The 16885-nt window shown below is 42.6% G+C and overlaps 1 protein-coding gene across 1 annotated transcript in view; it reads right to left on the reverse strand.

Annotated features, from left to right (window-relative positions):
• Dock4 (dedicator of cytokinesis 4) overlaps positions 1-16885 on the reverse strand; it is a 433388-nt gene that overhangs the window by 13852 nt on the left and 402651 nt on the right. The window contains exons 41-45 of the mRNA XM_033755915.1: positions 13336-13477; positions 11911-12077; positions 9475-9561; positions 2389-2565; positions 1603-1686 (exon numbers count right to left, since the gene is read on the reverse strand). Of these exons, the coding sequence (XP_033611806.1) occupies positions 1603-1686; positions 2389-2565; positions 9475-9561; positions 11911-12077; positions 13336-13477 (657 nt within the window). The remainder of the gene's footprint in view (positions 1-1602; positions 1687-2388; positions 2566-9474; positions 9562-11910; positions 12078-13335; positions 13478-16885) is intronic.

Genomic DNA, 16885 nt, shown 5'->3' on the forward strand with positions numbered 1-16885 from the left:
CACTGGAGCTTTACTAGACTATCACAGTTGTCTCATGTTGGGCCCAAATGGCTAAGCTTTCTACTACTCCCTCCACCTTGGAAGGGGGTCACTGAGAAGGCAGTCAGTGACTATGGGCCAGCTGGCTCTCTGCAGCTGAGGCAGTCCTCAGCAGACCTGGTGGCTGGATGTGCCTGCTGAGGGCTACATTTGCAGCAGCTGAGGCACAAGTTCTTGCTGGAAGAAGTGTCAAAGAGGAGCACCTCCATGTCCATCGGACAGTATGTTGGCTACCCTGCAGAGGGTTAGGAAGGATGTAACCTCTCCAGCCCAGCCCCCTGCTCGACTGTCCCACAGAGATGCTGTGCATGTCCCAAGGTCACACGATTCTCATCTGTACTGCTTTTCTTATAGGAGGGATCTTATGTTTCCCAGGCCACAATCCTTCCATAAGGTCCCAGGAACATAATCAGGCAGGACAAGGAGGAAATAAACGCTTCCTGATTTTTCCTGAGAAGCCTCTAGGTCCTGAGCTAGCATTTTCACCCTGGGGAAAGCATTTGGGCAGGATAAATATAATAAATACAATCTGAAGCAAGCCACTCATAAGAGATGATACTCAGGTAAAACACATGTTTTTAAAAATAATTAAAGGTTAAAAGTCATTCCACAATCCTAAGTATGAGATGACTTAGCCTGCTCAATTGTAGCACCCACATCTCTGTTCCCATGATGGCTGATAGCAAGTCATTCCTCCTTCCTACCGGAAGCCACAACTGCCTTCACCTGTGGCCACTTCTTCCCCCTGATAGCAGGTTTTGTGGACTAAGCCCACTGAGCACAAAATATGGGCTGAAATCAGATACAACCCCATCGGTCTCTAATCCAAAAGAACACGATTTATGTGGTATTATCAAGTGGAAAGATATGCTTTGTCTCATTTTATCATACAAATTCCACTTTTCATGGGAACGGTATGTCTCTATTTCCTATTTAACCTGGCCTTTCAACCATGGCTCCTCCGTCAGAGGTTTTCAAATCATATTCAGGTGAGGAGCTACCAACAGGAGCACAGCAGGCAACAGATTACTCAATCTAGGTCTTTGTACTTATGGTTACCATATAAACAAAAATTAGCTACGCTTCTTTGGGGTAGAAAATCGACGAGTTGTAGCTAGCTTTGTCCAGATCATAAAAATCAATAATCTTAGTTCGCAAAGTATAATACTGTTCTAAAACAAATTCCACGGATTGTCCCTTTCTTCATTCTAACAGGTAATAATCTCACTCATGCATGCAGTCATCCGTTTACTCTGAGGTAGTGTGAACTTTTTTTGAGCATAGCATTTTGAGTGAAAGCATCAAGGCTACAGCAAGCTTTAAGGGGACAACGGTCAAACAGACTACATTAAGTGTTATGTTACAGTGGGCTCATTGTTAGATTTACTTGGGCCTTCAAGGGGCAAGGGAGAGCAGAACTTACCAAGCTGGGATACAGTTCAGAAGAATCAGGCACCCCCAGCACTCAGTGAAATCACTGATGAAGAGAATCACCCAGGCGGGTGTGCGGTGAATGGCCAGGCACGACAGATAGAGAAGGCGCCTGGCTTCTGCCTTCCTTACCTGCTCAAGCATCAGCTCTCTTAACCGTGCAATTTTCTCCCCATCTTCAGGATGACTCAGAATATATTCTTTGACAAAGAAAGCCTAGGAAGAGAAGGGACAGTCCACTGAATTACCAAGGAAGTGAAAGGAACAGTTGTTGTTTTTAAGGACCTGGCATTCTTTAGAGAGATGACACGATTATAAACCACATTTGGGACAGATGGAGTGATTCTTATGTGGGTGGGTGGTCAGAAAGGAACATAAGGAAAGGACTGGTAAAGGAAGAACAGAACTTGTACAATAAGTACCTTTGGTAAAATAAACAAAGAGCAAACCCAAGTCAATAAGCTATATGGCATTCTATCCTTAAAAAATTTTGCCATAGGAGTAGTGACAATGGCCTCAACTTTCAGACTATTACATCTTTCTGTTTAAAACTAAGAGGTCAGAAGCAAAGTGCACTTAAAGCATCTTTTAAACAAAGTCACACTTTTCTATGCCCATGAACATCTTTGCTCAGGGAAATTATTTCAGACAGACATTTATGAAACAATCCTGGTTGACCTCCTCACTACTTTTACTGACACACACACGCATACATTCATACACACACTGGCACAACGGAGTAAGTGGACACCTCAGTGACTACACATTGGCCGCATTTCCCGTATTTCATAGGGCACCTCGTTTGTGTCAGCTGTGGCCATTTCTGTGATACGGGGATGTACACGGAGAAAAGACTCCTAAAACCTTAAGAAACAACAGCAGCTGAGAACTTGATCTCACACAACTGCTCATCCTCACCTCTTGGTACCTGGAGACCCCGCCGTTAACCGCGGCATCGATGACCCCGTTCAGGCACATGGTCAGAGGGTTAATATTCTGCATCTGTCTGGTCTGGCACTGGCTAATCAGAGTCTTCAGCTGCTGATTCTTATTTTCCAACACTTCGATTGCATTTTCCAGAGGACTCATTTCTACCTGAGAAGCAAATGAGCATAAATATTTATTCACATGTGATATTCAAGAAGATAAAATTTGAAAAAATGAAGGAGGAGGAGAAATTTGACTATCCACTCTTGAGTTATCTATACTCTCCCTTGGGCCTCAGTATTTTTACCAAAAGCCACTGGTAGAACTGACAAGGATGTGTGGGTCAAGTCGGCAGTTGATCAGTAAGGTCTGAAAAGGGCAGGTAATTATATCCACTGCTTGAAATGTGGTTGGGATAATCATCAATTATGTTTTCTATATTAGCACTCCAACAAGTTTCTGCCTAAAGTAATATCCAAGCAGCCTGGGTTTTTCTTTACTTTTGAAAGGCTAAGTATTCGGGGCCGTCAAATACTGTCATCACTTCTGCCAATGCTTATTTGATCCAAGGCACCACGGGAGATGCATTCCAGACCCTCTGTGCCAAGGAGCTTCCAGCCCAGTTGGGAAGAGGTCAGTGCCATGTGGACTCCATATGCACGTGTCTCAGCACCATAAGGCCATGCAGGATGGCTCACAGTCGGGGGTTGCAGAAAACGAGGCGATCATATGCGCTCAGGATCCACGTGTTGAAAGAGCGCCACATAGGACCATAATGACCCCTGTGTTGTACAGGGGACTGGACTGTAAAAACGACAGGAGTGCTCTTCAGATGTATGGTATGGAGACGGTGACTGTCACTGACACTTTCTCCAAAAGAGAACGTCTGCCAAGTAATTAAGGCTCACAATAAGCACATTTAAGTACTGGTCCTTCTAGTTAGAAAAACCAATTATTAAGCTTTAAAAAGTCACCTAGATCATCCTAGACTACCAAAATTAAAAATAAATATTTGTTAAAAATATTATAAAGAGAAAGGAAGATAAACCAGAACAAATGGGGAGACATTCGAATATGTATAAACATCAAAGAGCCTATCTGCAGAATATATGACTCTTAATAAACAATAAGGAAAAGGCAAACAAGCTAATTAAAAAGAAGCAGACAAAAGAGTTAAACACCCACTTACACAGGAAGAAATCTGAATGGCTAGTAAAACTTATAAAAAGATGCTGAGTCTCATCTGTGGTCAAAGATGTGGAAAACAATACCGCGGTAATATACTACTCAACATCCATTGTAATGGTAGCGATAAATATGCTAATGGAAACGAAGGTGAGAAGGTGGGGAACAGAACCTCTGTTGGAAGTTCAAATCGGTTCATTCACTTTGGAAAACAGTTGAGGACATCTAGATATATATCTGTAGCCATATCCTCATTCATATGTACCTTAGGTTCCAGAAATTCTACTCTTAGCATGCATTTGAGGAAAACCTGGAGATGTGTACAAAGAAGTATGTACTTGTTTCTAAAATCTGTATGTTCACGCCAAGTATGTTCATACAATGGGATGGCACACAAAGAAGAAGAAATGCTTCAGTCATAAGTAACAACATGGAAAAATACTACAGATGACATACTAAGACATAAATCTTAACCAAACACACACAGTTTGACACTGTTCCATAAAGTCCAAAACCAAGCAACACTCAGTTGACTGGTCTAGGGAGGCGTAACCAGGTGACACAGGGAGCCCAGGAGTGGATGACACTAGGATGAGGTGCGGGAGTTGCAGTTGGGAAGGGGTGCACAGGAGGCCGCTAGGACGCTGCTGGCAACAGTTTCCTTCTTGACTTGCATGTGGGTGAACGGGTATTTACTTTCTTAATTATTTGATTTTATGTTCACAAAAGATAAACCATGAAGGAAACGTCGGAGAAGGCCGGTTAACATTAGAAAGGAGGTAAAATGTCTTGGAGGGTAGAATGGAGGTGGTGGGGGGGCACTGTTTAAGGGTTAGTGTTTCCTTTTCACAAGAGGAAACAACTGCCAACAGTTAGCACTGCTACTCTTCACTTGAAAATGTAGGTATGATAGAAGCTTTTGTTACATTTTTTACTACAATAAAATTAAAAATATCCACCTTCATCTTTATCAACTCGAATATTAATGGAACCATTTTTCTGAAACATAAACAAAAAAAGATACAGTAACATAGGCAAAGGGCAACAACATGGAAAAATATTTCCAACATGTATTCCAGAAAAAATATTAATATTTCTCAAATACAGAAGAAAATTAGGCCAAAATGTACAATTGGTACATTCACAAAATAAATAGAGTAAACAAATATATGCAAATACACCCTTTTCACTAGCATTCAATAAATTAAAAGGAAAAGGAACCTTAGATTATTTTTGGTCTATCATTGGAATGATTAAAATAATACAGAACAGCTAGTATTGGGGACGATTCTTATTTGGTGATAAGAATAATTATCCTTTCCAGACAGGGCATAAATGGATACATCCCATCACTGATCCATGAATCAAAGGTTAAACTGGAGATGTTCTGTGATATATTAATTCACTTTTTTTTTTTTGGTACCCAGGATAGAACTCAGGACCTGTGCTTGCAAAGCTGGAACAGTGCCACTGAGCTAAGTCCCTGGCCCTATATTGATTAATTCACTTTTAAGAAAGCAATTCTAGGTCTGGGGGTTTGGCTCAGTGGTTCTGCCACCTGCCTCGCAAGCGCAAGGACCCGAGTTCGATCCCCAGTACCAAAAACAAACAAACAACAAGAAAGCAATTCTAAGGAGACTGTGGAAGAAGTGTATAAGTAAGTGTGAGGTATGTTCATCAAAGAATGACTGTTCTCTAGCTTGCAGACTAGGACTGTAATCTTCTCATTCTCTTTAGGTATTTCTTCCCTTTTAGTGGGGAACATTCTTAGAGGACAGAAAACAGGTGGCCATGTTTTACCTCCTTGTCAACAGAACCTTCAAGTCAAAAGGCTAAGAATACTGCTAGCAGAAGGACATGTATCTGTGGAATGCTTTTAGCAGGAATTTACCAGCCACAGGATTTCTTAAAATAATTAAATCTAGAATCCAGGAGGCATGATTAGGAAATGTCCTTCAGGAGTTTACAAGAAACTATCTGGGATAAATGGGATGTTTCCTAATTTAAATGTGCCCCTTATAGGAGGGACCTCATGGATCTCATTTAGAAAGCTCACCTATGATTCCAAATTATTATATTCAATATGGATAGGAGGATCCAGCCAGTGACAGTTGATGTCTCAGAAGTCTCTCTGCTTTACCTGAGCATGTAGACTGTCTTCAAATTCTAAGTAAAGTTTGATGATGGGAAAGAGTGCTGATCCTTATGTCCGGTTTGACACCCGGATCTTGTGTATCTGCTCTGTGACAAAGACTCAGGCCAAGGTGATGAGTCTCCCATAGGGGAAAGGTGAAGAAAATTTAGTAAGAATAATAAATTTAACAAGAATAATTTAATAATAGTAACTGCCATGGATTAAGAACATAACAAACACGCTTTGAAAACCATGGCCTACTGATGACTTTAAAAATAGAACCACCCAGACAAAACTGATCTGAAGGTTTGTGTTTGGTTGTTTCACATGACCATTTTGAAAACTTTAAATTGGGGAAATAATAAAGCATTATACTTGCTTTCTTACACCTCAGAGTAATCAAACAGTTGGTAAGGGGACATTTCTTTTTGCAGAAATATTCCAATAAAAAAAAGCAAGATGGAATTACAAACCTCTCATCACTTTTCAGTCTTAAAAGATGAGCACATTGGGCCAGTGATGACCGAAGCTGCCAGTACGGTGGGGAGCACGCAGCATCTATAAAACGTCTTCTCACACCTCCAGCTCTAGCTACCAACTTACAAGCGGTGTAGGCAATAAAGAAACATGTGGAACAACCCCACGGGGATGCAGTCTGCAAAATCTGGATTTGAAACATTGCAGGATCAACCACCTACTTTATTTAACAATAACAACAAAAAATTCAAGGGAAAAAACAAGTAATGCAGGGAGAAGTTACAGATGGAAAGAGACTTGGTAAACACTTCAAATGGTGGCCGCTGTGATCCCAGCACTCTGGGAAGCTGAGGCAGGAGAACTGCGTGGTTGATCCCAGCCTGGGCAATTTAGGAAAACTCTTGTTAAAAAAAAAAAACTAAGCTTTTAAAGGGCTGGGCACGTGGCTCAGTGGAAAGGCCCTGGACTCAATCCCCAGCACTGGAAAAAGGAAAGAAAGATAGAAAGATGCAATGTGTAGCCTGTTTTTTTTTAGATCTAGAGTTCAAACAACAGAGTTAAAAAAAAAAAAAAAAGTCTTGGTGAAGTATGAGTGAAGAGTGGATATCTTAGGATCAATGAATTTGTTACTTTTTGACAGTGGTGATGAGATTGTGATTATGTTATTTTATAAATATACATACTGAAATATTTATAGATGAAATGATACAAAATGATATCATGTCTGAGATTTTCTTCAAAGTAAGTGTGAGGAGTAGCAGAAGTGCAGATTTAACAAAACTGACTTTTTGGACAGAGGGTGAAACGAGGTGAAAACTAAGTAAGGTTCATTGTATATATTTTTATAAGATGTAACTCCAGCTTAACGGGTCACTCACTGCTGCGCACAGACAAAGGAGGCCTCTCAGGAGGTCTGTCCTGGAGTCAGGTTCAGGATCCAGGCACTAGATGGTGCTGTCCGAGGGGCTCCTGAGGAGGGGCTCCTGAGGAGTGGATGGGCCAGGTGCATTCTGGGAGTACAGCTACAAGACTGATGGGTTTGACGCAGTGTGGTTAAGATTCTGTGGTGTGATCATTCAGATGGACTTAAAACGTCACTCCTTATAGATTCTGAATTTAAACGTTTATTTTGTATAAACGTTTTAAAATGAGTTTACTTTTTAATCAAAGAAAAAATATAGAATAAATTTTCTTAAAATGCCGAAGAACTATAAGTTCAGAGGCTCAATGTCTTAGAAAAATCTTATTAGCTATTCTAGGCCCGTGATTTAGAAAATAAAGGTCCACAATTTCATGTGAACCCTTACACGCTAAATGTTTCTGAATGTAGAATTTTTCAGATTTTAAAAAGGAAATAGAGAACACGCATGATATACTATGTAACCTGCAGCAGAGCTGGGATGATTTCCTTTAACGAAATACGTTAATATTTCTACAGTGATACACATGGTCATTTACACTAAATGAAAGAAAGTCAGCAAATGGCTTTATACTAGAAGAGCTTAGGTAGAGAAGCAAATGAGTTTTACGATCAAACTTATAAAAATGTCTTTTGGTTTTCAGATTTTGGCACTGCAGATCAGGAATTTCAATTCATTCTAATAAAGTCTTAGTGAGTAGCTAGCACACATCCCATTCTTGAAGACTTTATAACAGAGGAATTAAACCAGTAGGTTCAGCAGACAGAGGGACATTCGAGGCAGCAGGAACAAGGGAACAATAGGAAGGCTGTGAAGTGTGGGCTGTGCTGCACCCAGGGAACAAACGAGGCGAGTTTGATTTGTTCTGACAGAACATACGATTACATATTCTAATAAAGTAGGCAGCTGATGTCTGAAAAGTTGTGCTTAGTAATGCTCCTCTTATCATTACCAACATGCTGGGTTGTTTTTTATCAGCAGGGTGTGTGTGTGTGTGTGTGTGTGTGTGTGTGTGTGTGTGTGTGCAATATGTCAAGGGCTAGGACCATGGATGAGACTTCACAGAATTAGCACCCTGAGTCCTGTGGATCATAAAAAGCAGCATGGCTAAGAGCCCTTCTGTGGGTTGGGCCCAGGCCACTCAGTAGGAAGGGCAACCGTAACACTTCTGAGCACTGTGTTTGGCGGCCTCCCCTCTTCCAGGGAAGGTACCAGGGTACACCATACACACAACCAGCATGAGGGGTCATTGTGTTCAGTTTGTCTAGGGAGCTGAATTTTTTGGCACTGCTGAATGAAAATCCTATTAAATCCTTAGCTTAATCAAAGATGCCAAGCTGGTCTTGAAAGTTGAGATATTTTCAGTACCAGAAGCCATCCTAGAAAGACAATTTGGGCAGGAACTGCTCTTATTCATTGGGAGAGTGGGCCTGTTACCTAAACAAAGTAATGCTTAAACTGATTTTCCCAATCCGCACATTTTCTCCGAAACAGAACAGTGGTCTCACCCATAATGGATGTGCCCAGGGAGGGAGAAGGGATGTGTAGCTGGTTATAGCTGCCTACACCTCTTGCCTCCTGGTTCTCCACAGCTGGGATGGAAGCTGGGGGCGCATTCGTGAGCACTGTGGACTCCAGGCTCTGTCATGGTACTGGCTGATCTCTAACAGGCGCTCCATCCATAACTGCTCAGCTACTGATGCATCAGCATCACCCCACCCCACCCCAGCCCGACAACTGCAACAGTGTGGACTTCCTGTGTGTCCCAAACAGCACCGTGGCTCACGCTAGCTTCACTGGGACTCTGAAGGAATCAAGGCTGAAAGACACTAATATAACTGGCTCTGAAATCAAACTCTAGGTTTGAGTCTATTGTTTTTAAACACCTTCTGTGGGTTGGGCCCAGGCCACTCTAGAGGTTGTGTGGCCTCTAGCAAGGGCCTTTAGCCTCTTGTTAAAATCTGTGAAAACTGGGAACAAACAGACATCCCGTATCTCCGATTCGAGGACAAGTGAGACAAGGTGTACAGCCTGCTAGCTGCTGGCCTGCCACACTGTCCACAGCGCTGGCCACAACCTAAGCAATCAGGAGAGCCGGAATTCCAGTTCTTCTTACCCAAGGCCCTGAGTAGTTTTTTTTACATGCAGCAACTGTAGTTTTCAAGGCATTCCTCTGGCTGAATGGATGAGGATGGTATTAGGGTTCACCATCACAGCCTTGGTAATAGCAGGCAGAATCATAAATATTCCCTATGAGGGACTCTGGACTTGGAGGCAACAGCGGAAGCCATTAATACGCGGCACGACCCCAGGTAAGCAGCTGTAATGAGAAAGTACTTGAAAAGAATCCCTGGTTCTTACCACTTCACGCTTTTCCACTTCAAACCAGCGGGAAATGCCAGGTAAGCTCTGTACCAAGTACAGTGACGTTCTCTCCACCCAGAGACTCTATGGCATAAGCACAAAACAAATTAGGTCCCCAAGCTGCTTCCTTGGCACCGAGTTATGATGAATGTGATCAGGTTTGCTTAGTTCTGTTAGCTTTTTTTTAATTTTTAAACATTTTTTTTTGTTTTGGTATCAGAGAATTCATGACCTCACGCTTGTGAGGCAGGTGCAGTGCCACTGAGCTAAATGCACTTTTATCACTCATGAAACCATCACAGTAAAATACTGCTGGAGCTTGTGGCAATAATTCCACTGCATGCTGTCTGAAACCTGTTTCTACGCAGAGATGGCTCTGACTCAGGGAGCAAGCTTCAACAGAGATGGGCCATCATATTATTTTCTTTGCTATTTCTCCAAAATTCTAATTTAAACTCTCTGTCCCCCTCCAGGTTTAGACATTTTGATCTGGAAGAGGTTAACAGTGTGAGCGAGTCAACACAAGATCACAGCAACAGGATCCTGCCTCCTTCTCCACTGCCACACGCACTGCGCCACATTCCCTGTACCTGGGGAGCCACAGCTGCTTCGGTCTGAGATGCTGCTGATGGCAGGCTTCTCTCTTGCCAACCTGACTTCCCTATCTATGCCTTATCTTTCTTATTTAAACCAACTGTATTCTCACGAGGATAAGAAACTATAAAATTCCCGAAATCGTGCCATGTTGTGAAATACCACCACCACCAAAAAGAGTGGAAGGCTTTCTTGCACCAGCCCAGAGCTACTGGCAGAGGCCTGGTGACAAGAGCTTGCAGTAGTCTGGGGGTGACAGGAAGGGGAGCAGATAAGTTGAGCTCAGAGGCCAGGGAAGGGGCGGTCCAAGGTGCAGAGGGGATGCAGCTGGTGCCGCGCTGGAGGAGGAGGACAGCACTCCCGGTGGAGGTGACACGTGAGCTGAATTCTGAAGAGTGAGTAGGAGTTTGCCAGGAGGAGAGTGGGGGAGCTGCGCAGGCAGGAGGAAGCCACTGCACAGACTTGGTGACGGAGGAAGAGGAGCTGGGTGTCACTGGAGCTGAGAGGGAGTGGTGAGTGGGTTGTGATGGAAACAGGTTTTGGGGGCTGTTTGGAGACAGATTCCATGGGCTGGGAGCACAGGAATGAAGGGCCAGATTTACTTCGTTCTTCCTCAGGGAGGCCACTGATACATATTCAATGTGATGGCCACCAAGAAATCTGATGCAGTATGAGAAGGGACGCAGGGCACCAATGCTGGGCCTGCTGCGCTTGTGCGTGCAACTCTGAGCAAGTCAGCTCCCTGACTCCAGTGCACCTCTGACCTGCTCTTGCTAAAAGCAACTGAAAGGAGAACTGCATCCTTGACTTATTCAATCTTTACTTCATTCTGGAGGACAAAAAGTAAAATAGAAGTATCCAGAAAGGGCTGAAAAGTGGTGCTGATCTTTCCAGTGATGACCCAGTGGTGTCTCCCAGGGGTCTCCTTTCCTTGCTACTTAACCCACCAAATCTCATGGCACAAGGGGCTGCTCTTTGCTCAGCCTCCTCAGGAGCCCCTGTAAAGCACCACAGCCTTCCCTTCTGATCCTCTGGCTGTGGATAACTCCTGGTGCTGCTGGGAGCCCAGGGAACCAACACAGAAGCAGGACGGACAGGTGAGTCAACATGGGGACTCGTGACAGGGTCCGAAGAACACTCCCGGCTCAAGTCTGGAGTATCTGTGATGAAAGCTGCTAAGCCGGTGAATCCCTAATAACAAGATGATTTTGCATTTTCCTGTTGACATGCAAATATTGACCGTCTGGTCTCACTGTCTCTGTCTTCAAAGAAAGGGAAAGCTATAACTTATCTGCCGACCAGACTGGCTCCTTGGCCCCAGCAGGGCTGTGGGAACTCTTACCCTTTTTGTGGGGAGCACACAGTGCTAGCAAGGTATATTGGAATTACAGTACAGAAAGCAAACACAATACACACAGAGGCCAACATGAGCTCTCACTCTGGGTTTTCACAGAAATCCAAATTACACACTATTCTTATGAGAAAAAAAGCGAGAGCACGGATCTCACCCAACAAACCAGCAGTCCACCCACCTGTCCTCTGCTCAGAGCCCTCTTCTTTCCTGTTCCTGATCCCTGGCATTAGAACAGTCGCAAAAAAGTGATTTTAGGTCCCTTCCCAGGCCCACTGAGTCAGAATTCCTGTGTTGGGGGCCAAAAATGTGCTTGGTTACACAGCACTCCCTGTCATTCTGATACACAGCAGAGGTGGAGAACCACTAGATTAAGGATTTCTAGAGTCCCTTCTCGTCCTGTCTCTTGACATTATTTTCACATTTCCCAAGGGTCTTGACCCGAGAAGCTCACAGTCTAGGCAGATGTAAGAAGGATTGCAGGGTACCTTGAATTCATTCTCTTTATCTTTCGTGCCTTTGTGAAATGGTCTGTCATAGCGGAATTTCCAGATGTGATTCACTTTATAGAAACTTTTGATGTTGTCTGGAACTCCCTCTCGCTGCAGGACCTCTTGGCTCTCTGGCATGGGAGTCACAGCATAGATCTGCAAATCTGGGATTAAAGAGTCAAGGAGGTAACCCAACTTGAAACTTTGAGAAGTCTGGCTCGAGCCGAGATGTGCCGAGGGAAGAGGATGTGTAACAATCTGGTGTTTCTGTTTCGGTGGAAGTCTTTTAAAAAATTGCCAAAAAGATGCTAAGAACACACTTTAAATCATGTTTCAAATGACAGGCCTTTCTTGAACTAGTTCCAGGGAAGTGATTCTGACAAGGTGTCAGTTTGAAATATCTATGAGGCCTGTGAATTTATGTATCACTCATCTGGGGGAAGTAGGTAGGAAAGTCTTACTCTTGGGTATTCAGAATTAGAATAATCCTGATCTTTGTACATGAGCCATTCTTCTGGTTAGTCTATGGCCCTTTTAAATTTGTTGGTTTATGACAATACATGCGTTCAAAGACAGCACTCAGAGCCCTGCCTTACACTTACTTCAGCCTTCACTTATGTGTGGAACCCATTGTCCCCGACGGGATGGACAAGCAGAATGTTTGACTGTAGTTAATGTTTTAAAAATCTTATTATAGGAGCAATGTATTAACTTTTATATTTAGTCCTCTTCTATTCGAAGAAAGATAGCAAAATACTGGTTTTCATGTAACTTTTTGTCTCTCTTACATTTTGATTCTTGTTCCAAAATGGTATCCAGCATTGTCACCGAGCCCATCAGTTTCAGGTACGGGCAGAGATTCAGGAAGAGTGCCCAGGGTCAACCACCTTTGTCCCTAACATGGAAGCGATTTCAGTTGTTTCTGTTCAGACAATGGGAGTGTGAATTATATGATAATTATTAATGTCTTCCAGGACGTCACAGCTAAGAGACCCCCCCCAAAGAAGTCCCGGTATCTTCTCCGTCTCCCTCATTTTGGAATAGCGTTATCACGGGAAAAAGCAGTGGTTGATATGCACCAGCAAACACAATGCTATCATCTCCTGGAAACAAAGTGCTTTCCACGGAGTATGTTAGAGGAAAGTTATTCTAAAGGAAATTATCAAAAGAGAGCTGTAAAAGCAGGAATCAGATAGAGAGGAGTTTTAATTAAAAGGGGAAAGTTCTTTAACAGAATCTTTAATCTTGTCAACTGACATTTTGATAATAAATAGAACAATGAAACTCAGTTCAGGAGGAGCTAAGCGAAAATGAGGACAATGAGAAAGAGGGAAAGCAAGGGTGTGGCTGAGGAACAGGGCCCAGGGGCCGAAGTGCCTGGCGGGGAAACACTGTGCAGCTGACAGCCGCCGGGGAGGATACACTGAGCTTCCGCCTGGAAGATGGTCTCGTCGGGCTGGTTCGCGTGCTGCATGGCGATGGCGTGGGGGAATTCGGTCAGCATTCTCTGCTGGAAGGCCTCCAGCCTCTCGTAGTCATGCCCTCGACACACAAACTCCTTATTCTGGGGGTGAAAGAACAACAAAAATCAGAACTACGGAACCGAGTGCATCCGTCACAGAGAGAACCTAAAACGATGACAGTGGCGGCGACGCCATGGGCCCGCGTTAGAACACAACAACAGCAGCAAGAGACACCGGGACAGTCTGAAAAAGGAGCCCAGACACTACCACTGCAGGGCCAAGATCGCAAACCTCACTCTATTACGGCTCGTAAGACTAGTGAGACGCCTCTACCCAGTACACCGGCACAGGGTCCAGAGCCGTCTGACTTCCAGAGCACCAAAGTGCTTTAAAAAGAAAGCGCTCGTGTTCCCTCTAAATGTCAATGAGCACATGTGTTTAAGTCGCCTTTTATAAGCCAGATATTAAACATGCAAACAATCACCATTTAGAAGAAAAGGAAGTAGACATAACAACTAAAACTGCATTTCTGTGGAAATGCATTACTTCTACAAGCCTCCAAGATCAGCTTTCATTTGTCCACAGCCTTCCGGGAAAGGCAAGCCGAGCTCCGCTGTATTCCAGCTTTCAGAAGCCTCCGAACCTTAGACCATTCAGCTTCCTCTAGGCAGGAATCCTCTTAGCTGGCCGATTCAGGAGAGTTAGGGCCTTGGTAATGTTGGATGTATTCTCGTTTATGTTTCGTTTTACAATATAGTAAGCGTCTGTGGGATAGGAGTCTCTCGTGCAGGTAAGAATGCGGAAGGGTAGCCTTGACATAGGCCAGAGAGCTGGGAAGATGGGCAGGTTTTCAAAAAGTACCTTACTAAGCTGGTCAGACATGAGCAAAATTTGACAGCTTAATGCTCATGAATTAGTGTTGAGCATAGACAATGACTAGGCAGTCTGCATTTATTTTATTTAACCTGTACGAGCTTGAGAGGGAATTACGCACCTCGACTCCATTTCCTATGAGGGGATATGAGGTGCAAACACTTGAAGCACTGTGTCCAAATGTACTTGGCGAAAATCAGGACTGAGTCCCAGGCCTGAGCACTGGCTGCTTTCACCACAGCCTGGTAAGGTAAGCTCAGGGAAACCTGCTGGAGCCACTAAGACCAGAAATGGTGGTCAGAGACAAGGAGAGAACAGTTTGTGGTTTGGAGAAGCTAAAGCCCAAGAATTTTTCCAGCTCTTTGAGGTTCCATTATTACACAAAATGCCCAAAGGAGGAACTCCAGGCCCCTGTGACAGAGTTAGAAACAATTCACTGCAGACAATTGGAAAACACAGGGCTGTGAGACCACACCTCACTTTCCCACAAGTCCCTAAATGAATCGCGACCCTCTGAAAAGTATATGTTAAGATAGACTCTAAGAAATCAGGACTGCAAACAGCTCCATAGTTAAGTTTCTAGAAAAAAGTTTATCTTCTGACACAGAAAAATTGGGTCCCATATGCTGCTTTTAAGATTTTCAAAAGACAGTAAATTTCCTTCATAAAATAAAAGTAAAAAATAAGATAATATGTTCACTTCTATGTATCATAATAGTCCTACAATAAATATCTGAATATCTCAACAACTGAAATATTTTTAAAACAATGATTACATATCTATCTACCAGTATAAAGTCAAAGGAGTTACTCTAAGCACTTTCAATGGTATTAGGAAGTATTTTGAAATAAATTATAGGGTTGGCTATGATATTTGGCTTTCCATCAACAAAGAGGAATGAAATATTTCCCTTCATCAATATTCTGTTTTTAAAAAATCAGAACTTTATTAAGTAAACTTCACCCTTTTAAAATGTACATTCAAGGTGGGCATGGTGGCACACACCTGTACTCCCACTCAATTGGGAGGCTGAGGCAGGAGGATCACAAGTTATTAGCCCAGCCTTGGCAACTTAGCACCCTGTTTCAAAATAAAAAGGGGTTGGGGATATAGCTTAGTGCAAAAGCCCTGGATTCAGTTCCCAGTACCGCAGAAAACAACCCAAGATTCCCCAAAATAAAAAAAGCCACAATTCAGTGGTATTTAGAATATTCAGAGTTGTGCAACTATCAGCACAATCTAGTTTCAGAATATACTTCACAATCTCATAAAGAAACCTTGTGCCCATTAGCAAGTACTTCCTATTACTCTTTATTTCTCTCAGGTCCTGGCAAACTACTTTCTGTTTCTATGGACTTAGCTGCTATGGAATTATAGAAGGTATAATTGTAACTAGCTTCTTTCACATGTAATATTTTTGAGGTCCATTCATCTTGTGGCACGTGCCTGTACTTCATTCCTTTTCATTGCTCAGTAATAGTCTATGATGTAAATATGCTACACTTCCATCCATTTATCAGCTAACACATTCAAGGTGTCTCTCCTTTTTTGGCCAATATGAATGCTATGATGAACACCCAGGTATAGATCTTCATGTGGACGCATGTTTTCAGTTTCCTTTTGTAAATACCTAGGAGCAGATCTGCTAGGTCATACTGGTCACTATTCTTTAAAGAACCCACATTCTATGAGGGGAAAAGACAGGTCACATAATTATATACATGTATTAACTTAAATTGAGTTTTAAAAATTATCTTTAGCTGGGCAGTGGTGCATGTTAATTATATACATGTATTAACTTAAATTGAGTTTTAAAAATTATCTTTAGCTGGGCATGGTGGTGCATGCCTGTAATCCCAGCACTTGGGAGGCTGAGGCAGGAGGATCACTGAAAGTTCAAAACCAGCCTGGTCTACACAGTAAGTTCCAAAGCAGTCTGAACTACATAGTGAGACCCTGTATCCCTGAAAAAAAATATATAAATATAACGTTTATTTTTTTAAAATTAAAAAACAAAACAACACAGGATAGAATCTTATTTCCTATGAAAAGCCTAGGCAATGGGATTCCTGGCATGCAGTGCCCTTTGGAACCTACAGAGGGTGACCCTTCTCTTCCATTTGGAAGGCAGTGTCAAATACACCCAGAGAAGCCGTTTTCTAAAGATTGATGATAGGGATTTATTTATTCAAATTGACTTTTAAATAAAATTTACTGTTATTAGCCAATGGAGTTTTCCAGTTTGCTTCTCAGCTACTTCTGCTTTTTTAAACTTATACTTTTAATTCAAAGTATCCACAGATAATAGATGGCTGGGGTCCTTACTGTATACTTGCTAGCCAAACTCAGAATCTCACTGGGCTACATTGTGGCTTTTATGGGCTGGAGCCACTTTTGATTTCAAGGGCCCCTTCTTCCATAAGAAAATATTAAAAGCTATATTGTACGACTGGTTTGGTACACATGGAAACCTCAATATTAGTATTACCTCAGACATGACATATAATGCAGATATAAAGTATTATTTGGTGCAACATGAGAAACGGGAAGAATGCAGTTGAATGTTTTATTATATAGCAGAAAGGTCTGGAAACTTTCTCCTTTTGAAATAGTTTATACTAGCAATACACTGGAT

The sequence above is a fragment of the Fukomys damarensis genome, unplaced genomic scaffold, assembly GCF_012274545.1.
Source record: "Fukomys damarensis isolate Sample0158 unplaced genomic scaffold, DMR_v1.0_HiC HiC_scaffold_4, whole genome shotgun sequence".
In the NCBI taxonomy this organism is placed as follows: domain Eukaryota; kingdom Metazoa; phylum Chordata; class Mammalia; order Rodentia; family Bathyergidae; genus Fukomys; species Fukomys damarensis.